Below are 8,197 nucleotides of genomic sequence, written 5' to 3' on the forward strand. Positions count from 1 at the left end.
TGTTATCTGTATGCTTATCCTACAGATTAAATGAAAATAAATAAATAAACTGATCAGTAGAAAAAAAAAATGACAATTTCTGAAGTTGACATTGCAGGGATGACTGAATATGTGTTTGAAATTTCTTCAGTTTCAGTGAGAGCAGCTTCTCCATGCTCCATCAGAAAAGATATCAAGCCATTTATGCAATCAACAACAGACAAGCAAACAAGGAGACACAAAAAATCGCATGGTCTATGAATTTTGTTATCCAAGATTCCCAATATCTAGCTGTTCCAATCGAAAGGTACACTTAAAATTTAGAAAATTATGCTTTTCTAAATAATGACTTAAGATTTATTGCAAATAGCAAACCAATGTGGGCCAAAGGAAGACTTACTGCAAGAGGTCTTGAGTCTTCCTCTTTCTTTCTTTTTTCTTCTTCTTTCTCTGTTTCTTTTTATTTATTTATTTACTACATTTCTTTTAAATTGCATAAACAATGGAAAAACAAAGGTAGTCCATGGATTGAAGAGGAGACTGTCAATGGAAAGCCTTAAAATACCTCTATTTTTTTCCTCTTTATTTTCCATCTTAATAGTCTCCAATACAGTAGACACCATAACTAAAACTCACTCGATTACAGGCAGCAACACCATAGTCTCTTCTGGTGGAAGCTTTGAGATGGGTTTTTTCAGCCCTGGCAGTTCCCGGAATCAATACTTAGGAATATGGTACAAGAATATTTCTCCTAGAACCGTTGTATGGGTTGCCAATAGAGAAATCCCACTCCTTGATTCGTCAAGCGTCTTAACTATAATCAACCCTGGAATTCTTGCCCTTGTCAATGGTACTGGCAGAGTCATTTGGTATCCCAATATGACAGGATCTACACGGGACCCTGTTGCACGACTGATGGAGACTGGAAATCTTGTTGTGCAAGATGCCAACGATAAGTCTGGGCATTTTCTGTGGCAAAGTTTTGATTATCCGTGTGATACTCTTTTACCGGGCATGAAGCTTGGAAAGAACTTTGTAACGGGCCTAGAGCGCCACCTCTCCTCCTGGAAGAGCAGCGATGATCCAGCTCCAGGTGAGTTTACATACCAGTGTGATCCTCAAGGGTACCCACAAAATATTCTGAGCAGTGGTTCTGCTGAGGTGTTCCGAACTGGGCCATGGAATGGTATCGGATTCAGCGGGAGACCAAGCCTTAAATCTAATTCTATCTACGCATTTGAATTGGTTTACACCAAGGAGGAGGTGTATTATGATTATAAACTCCTCAGCTCAGTTGTTTCAAGGTTTTCTCTGAATCATACTGGCGTTGTGCAGCGCTGGAACTGGATTGATCGAACCCAGCAATGGGTCCGTGTCCTGACTTCGCCGACAGATAACTGTGATGCCTATAAACTGTGTGGTCCGAATGGTAACTGTATCGTTGGAAACAATCCGGTATGTGGTTGTTTGAGCAAATTTGTGCCCCATAACCAAAGGGAATGGGGAAATGGAGATTGGTCTAATGGGTGTGTTCGGAGGACACCGTTGGATTGCCATAATGGAGATGGATTTGTCAAGTATTCAGGCTATAAAATGCCGGACACACGGAACTCCTGGTTTGACAGGAACATGACACTCGGGGAATGTGAGATGGTATGCTTGAAAAACTGCTCTTGTATGGCTTACTCAAATTTAGACATAAGAAGAGGTGGAAGTGGCTGCTTGCTTTGGTTTGGTGAGTTGATTGATATGAGAGAGTTAAATACAAATGAGCAAGACGTTTACATAAGGATGGCTTCCTCTGAGTTAGGTAAGAATTCATACCAAACACATAGATTAGTGAACATAGATTGATTAGATTATACCTCTGTAAGAACCATGTAGCTAACTATACTGAACCTTTACATTTCTTCCTTAAAAAATTCCTCACTATATTACTTTTCTACATCTAACTATAATTTAGCAAACGGAGAGTTCATTTTGGTTTCATCTTGAATGTTGATCTTTGTTGTGGGAATTCAATCTGGATGATACTTATTACCCATCTAAACCCACATGCCCACCACAGTAGGTTATACTTGTATTTGTATTTGAGTCAATTTTGACCCCGGTTTATTATCGTTTGGATTTTTGTTTATTTTGTGTTATTTCAGAGGTCTAGAGTTATGATTATCTTTGATCTCTATACTCAAAGTGAAACTGCATCATTTACTTTTTCCTACCCTTTTCCTTTCTCTCTACAAATCTTTTGATTAGAACACAACCTTACTTTTATTTTAATGAAGACCCTGGTTTAAAAATGAAGGCTGGAAATCAACTAAGCTAGTCAACTTTAAAAAAAAAAAAAATGCATTGGCCAAAAAAAAAAAAAAAAAAGACATGACAACCAGATTTATTTATCAATACAAGAATAGCGATAAAAAAAGTCCAATTAGTTGCCATCTTCACTTTTATCAACACCTAAACTGTCTTTCTACTACAGAACTCTCTTTTTGATCAACTTTAAATCTCAAAATAAATTTTCAAAACCTTATCAAATGACTAAACTTATATTGTTGAGATATTTTATTATATGATTTTTATAACTTTATGTCTATCTTATATAAAATTATAGAAAGATTTGCTCATAGCAATTCTAAAATTAAAAATGATAAAATTCTACCTAAAATTGTCTGTCACAAGAAAGATTAAGTGAATTAGCCATATTATCAAGTAAAAGAATATATTAATGAAATTTGAATAGAAGATTTAATTATTAGTTATTTTCTCATCTCAAAAAGAGAATAAATTTTAAATAAAAAAATTAAAACAATACTGAAAATTGTAGAGAACCTCATTTAAAATTATCCCTTTAGACGTCAAATTATCTCGAGTCGCCCTAACCAAACCAAACCAAGCCTTAAGTCCCATCAAATGAGATCGGCTACATAAATCCTTCTTCTCCTTTCGGCTTTATCAAGGGCATCTCGAGTCGCCTTGATTGGTGAAAATACTTTCTTTTGATTTGGCCTCCTCAAGTCGCAATTCTATTTTTGCCCCTGCATAAGCTTCTAAATTCTTGTGTGTTTGTTTTGTTTAGCGTTATTCATCCCTTTTGCCATAACAATTTCAATACATCAAGGGATAGAAATCTAAAGCAATCCCTTTAGGTTTGTGCTTCCTGATTGTATTATCTAACTAATCAATTGACCATTTCTGTTAAATGGATAGAGGATTCAACAGCCCATAGCAAGAAAAGAGAGATAGTGGTAGTGATCGTGGCATTGTTAATTGGACTTCTTCTGCTGGGTATAAGCCTGATCGTGTATCTCCGAAAAAGGAAAAGGAGGAATTCACAACTGAACAGAGAAGGTATATATCCATACATGTCATTCTGTGTGAAACTATGTACTGGTATGCTACATTTTTTGAACTACTTGTCATCTTGATATCCATTTTGTCCCCGCTTTGTAGGAATTCTAATGCACAAGTCTGAACAAGGTTACACTGACAAAACCCAAAACGAAGATCTAGAGTTACCATTGTTCGACTTAACTGTAATAGCTGATTCCACAAATAATTTTTCAATCAACAATAAGCTTGGAGAGGGTGGATTTGGACCTGTTTACAAGGTAATAATGTAAAGACACTCTTATGTAGTCTACAAGATCAATGCCCAATCTCATGGAGCCTATCCAGAAGCCATAAAACCATTCAACTTTTTTATCACTGCTTTTTCATAAATAGTAATGCTACAAACACATAAAATTTTCTACAGAAAGGTGCATAGAATGTTGTTCTGCAGGCAGCAGCACTGCATTCATCTTGAAGTTTGGGTCCCCACTTTCAGAAAAAAAAAAAAAAAAAAAAATTGTATTCCTAAACTTACTAAATCTTTTAATACAAACCCCACTATTCTAAAGGTAAAATTTTTATAAATATGCCTACTTTTGAGAAGTTGAATTTTATATTTTTCTTTCAACTTTCAAAGAAGACAATTGGTTTGATTCATCCTTTCTCCCTATGAAACTTCATAAATCTGTGCAATTTTTTCTTTTAAGTAGTTGTAACATAAATCACTGGTCATAGCTGCACTTGTTGAAATAATGTTAGCCAGAGCAGCATAAAAACAGTAAGTAAAGACACAATTACTAAGAATGGCAAAAAATAAATATATAAATAAATAAATTGTTTGCTTTCAAGCTAATTGTAGCAGAAGATCATTCTATCAATTATAAAGGTAATTCTCAGGGTATACTGGAAGGAGGACAAGAAATAGCTGTGAAACGGCTCTCAAAGAATTCTAGCCAAGGACTTGATGAGTTCAAGAATGAAGTTATCTGTATTGCCAAACTTCAGCACCGAAATCTCGTGAAGCTTCTAGGATGCTGCATTCAAGGAGAAGAAATGATGTTAATCTATGAATACATGCCCAACAAAAGCTTGGACTATTTTATATTTGGTTTGGCTCTCTTCAAAACTATAATACTATATATATTGCACCTATTCCACTCTAAGACCACAACCAGCAGTCATTCTTTCTTTCCTTTTTCCTATACTTTTTTTTTTGTTTATTTTTGGTTTTATATAAACCTTGTGCTTTATTTGATAAGGGCAACAAAATTATATGTGGTTTTATTATATGTGCATTTGCATGAACATGGTCTTCCAAAATTTGGGATTTTCCATTGAGGAATCTTGTTAAATTTGTCTGTCAAATTAGCAAGAGTGTGGACTAAATTAGACAAAAAATTTGGACAGATCAAAGCCAAAGCACATTACTGGATTGGTCGAAGCGCTTCCACATTATCAATGGGATTGCACGGGGACTTCTTTATCTTCATCAAGATTCTAGGTTGAGAATTATTCACAGAGATCTCAAAGCTAGCAATATTTTGATAGATATTGACATGAACCCAAAAATATCAGATTTTGGAATAGCTAGAAGTTTTGGAGGAAATGAGACAGAAGCAAATACAAATAGAGTGATTGGAACATAGTAAGAATCTCTGTAATATGTTTTGTCTAATTCACTTATATTGTTGTGTCAAAATCCAGTTTTTCATTCCGTGTTTTGTTGCAGTGGGTACATGTCTCCAGAGTATGCAATGGATGGGTTATTTTCAGTAAAATCAGATGTATTCAGCTTTGGTGTTTTGGTGTTAGAAATTGTGAGTGGAAAGAAAAACAAAGGTTTTTATCATCCAGGGCACAACCACAACCTCCTTGGCCATTTAAGTGTACTGATTAGAAGTAATCTCATATGCATGTGCTCCAATAACGATAAAAGATCCTCTATTCCTAAATTATCTCTCTCTTCTATTTTGAAACACTCAATCATTGGATCCTTGAGAATCTTGAGGTACGGGTATCTTGGGGTGTAATCTAACTGTGAGTGTCTTGAGAAAGGAGAATAGAGAAATTTTGAGATAGAGGATCTTGTGTCTCGTACTGCTAATATTGTAGTGGATTATTCAGGCATGGAGACTCTATGAAGAAGGCAAGTCATTGGAATTGATTGATGAGGCTCTATGGGACTCATGCTACCAAATTGAAATGTTGCGATCAATCCATGTTGGTCTTTTATGTGTGCAAGAAAGTCCAAATGATAGGCCGAGCATGTCATCTGTAGTTCTGATGTTGGGCAGTGAAGCTGCATTGCCTCAAGCCCAACAGCCTGGCTTCTTCAGTGCAAGAAATGTTCATCAGACTGGTTCTTCGTCAAGCAAGGAAGCAACAACTACGGGCAATGAAGTCACCAGTACTACGTTAAGTGCTCGATAGAAATTATACCATGTACAAGGTGAAAGCTTAATCATTGTTTCTGGTTACAAGTTTACATGCACGATTCACCCACAAAAAAGTTCACATGCACGAAATTAAATCAAAAAGTATCATGAACATGTACTCTTTTTGTGTATACAAATTTGGTTTTCATGTTTGCATTCATTACTCTTTGTTTTATGTAACTAATTCTAGTTTGCCTACTTGTACATGTGAAAGGGAACTTTATTTTGAGAACGAGCATGTGTATCTACAACTTAGCACCAAATCTTTGTTTATTCGTGAATTTGCCCAGTCCAAACACATTACAATGTTATATACAATTGCTATAGGGATTCAGATATGTACGTGGAACAACATTCAAAGGCTTCAAATAGTCAACACGGGACAAGGAAAAACAACCAAACCAAACTAAGCAAATGACCTAGCTAGGTAAGGTTGTAAGAGAAGAAAATAGGGCTTAACATTGTTCTTATACAAGATCTCTGAAGCTAGTTGCCAAGAAAGATAGACAGCCTTAACATTGTGTTAATTTGCTAAACAGACTCACGGGTCTTGGACCATAACAATTAAACATCATCATGAATTGTCTTCTGTCACAAAAAAAATTTCACATCAAAAGTGGTCATTTCAAAAATAGATTTGAACTATTTATTTATAAATCTATGTAAATGGGCGATTTAGATCTACTTGTGGCACGATTACATTATTATCACATGCGACAGTGAATAATTGTTTTTCCTACCAAATATATTGGGTAGTTTCTACAAACATAATAAATCAGAGATTGAATTTGGCACCTATTCATTACCTAAAGCTAGAGAAGTGTATCTATATTGCTTCCTAGTAAACATGTCCAAATTCTTTTTATCTTCATTCATACAATAAATGTTATATATATGTATAAAACTTATTATATTTAGAAAGATAAATTATATTTATTTCTCTCAAAATTTGTGTTAGAATATTTTGGCTTGAAAATTTGACTTATTTTCATTTAAAAAAAGAGAAATATTAGGGACACAAATTTTGAAAAAAGAGAAATAAGGGTATGAGTGGAATTTTGCAGTGTAATAAAGAGATAAAATACTTTTTAATTATTTTTTTTAAAGGTAGCAGAATTAAAAAGGGTGTTTTTGGCAAAAACCCTCTCCTTGGACCATTTTTGTGATGTAAAAATTTTATTTAAGTTTCGTTTAGTGACAATCTATTTATAAATGACGGTAGACTTACTTTGGCCAAAACTCCCTTATTTATTAATTATTATAGTGACTACTGTGCTTAGTGTTGATGATAATATTTTACTATGTAAATATTAAAATTTTATAGGAATATTATTGTAAATTAGAATAAAATTTTACTATGAGATAGAGTAAAATTTTACTGTTGACATTAATTTCGATGGTGAAAATTATATTTTACTTTTTTAAAAGAAATTCATAACCAACATAAAACTTGTTTAATAGATATTGATAAGAAAATTCTAAAAATACTAATTTTATAAAAAAACCAACATTTAGATAAAAAGTTATATCATTTTAAAATTTTAAATTTTAAATTACTTACTAAGAATATTTTGATAATAATGATGCGTGCTGAACTTTTGAAAGAAAAAAAATTTGTGTTTGTACTTAATGTATGAAATTTTATTATGAAGAGGTTTTGATTAAATTCTTTAATTAAACAATAGATAGAAAGAGTTTTATTTTTTTTAGAAGCTACCAAAAGAGAAATTGGGAGAGACAAAGGAGCAACAGTCATCTTAATAAATTAACGAAATAAATGAAATTACTATATTACAATCACCTTCATTCCTTAGTCTAAGTTCTTTGCTTTACAGGGTGGGCTTGGGATGGGTTATTTTCAAAGTAGGTTAAAAGTCAGTTATTTGATTTTTTTTTTTTTTGCCTTTTTTTTTTATAAAAATAATGCATAAAAAAATAAAGAGGTGATGTGACTCAAAAAAGCCAAAAAAACTAAAAAGCTGACTTTTAACCCAATTGATAAAATAGGCTTTTGTGGTAATTTACTTTCGTCCCGTATCATATTAAGGAAGGGACAAATCGGGAGTGGTGGGTGCGGGACAAGAAATGGATTAATTTTATAAGTTAAACAATAGAAATATTAATAAAAATTATGAATAATATAGTATATTATGGATAACAATTTATACTTAATAAGAATTTTAAGATACAAGATATGAGCAAAAAAAATATAAGATAAAAAATAAATATGTAAAAATTAATATTAAGTATAATATTTTAATATTATTATAATTAAAAAAATATATATATTATCTATATTATTATTAATATATTTAATAATCAGATAGTCGAGAAAACGGGACGGGTAGCAAAATTGGTACCTACCCCACTTCCATATTGGGTCGGGTAGAACAGGGCTGGTAGCAAAACTCGTGCCCCACTTTCTCTCATCACTCTCTCTCTCTCTTCAA

The 8,197-nt window shown here is 33.1% G+C and overlaps 1 protein-coding gene across 1 annotated transcript; it reads left to right on the top strand.

The window, feature by feature from the left end:
• Window positions 1-383: 383 nt before the first annotated feature.
• Window positions 384-5,860, top strand: LOC114284104 (G-type lectin S-receptor-like serine/threonine-protein kinase At4g27290). The gene is made up of 7 exons (XM_082880015.1): window positions 384-1,789; window positions 3,190-3,330; window positions 3,433-3,590; window positions 4,210-4,420; window positions 4,720-4,957; window positions 5,042-5,198; window positions 5,437-5,860. The coding sequence occupies exons 1-7, from the start codon at window positions 526-528 to the stop codon at window positions 5,740-5,742; spliced, it is 2,475 nt and encodes an 824-aa protein (XP_082736141.1). The 5' UTR covers window positions 384-525; the 3' UTR covers window positions 5,743-5,860.
• The last annotated feature ends 2,337 nt before the right edge of the window (window positions 5,861-8,197 follow it).

Source organism: Camellia sinensis, chromosome 7 (assembly GCF_055761805.1).
Source record: "Camellia sinensis isolate YWXY chromosome 7, ASM5576180v1, whole genome shotgun sequence".
NCBI classification, from domain to species: Eukaryota; Viridiplantae; Streptophyta; class Magnoliopsida; order Ericales; family Theaceae; genus Camellia; species Camellia sinensis.

Excerpts from the sequence above, each read along its gene's own strand:
- LOC114284104 (XM_082880015.1), top strand. The coding sequence starts at position 526 with ATGGAAAGCCTTAAAATACCTCTATTTTTTTCCTCTTTATTTTCCATC. Across the intron at positions 1,790-3,189 it reads GATGGCTTCCTCTGAGTTAG|AGGATTCAACAGCCCATAGC; the intron begins GTAAGAATTCAT and ends TTAAATGGATAG. Across the intron at positions 3,591-4,209 it reads GATTTGGACCTGTTTACAAG|GGTATACTGGAAGGAGGACA; the intron begins GTAATAATGTAA and ends GGTAATTCTCAG.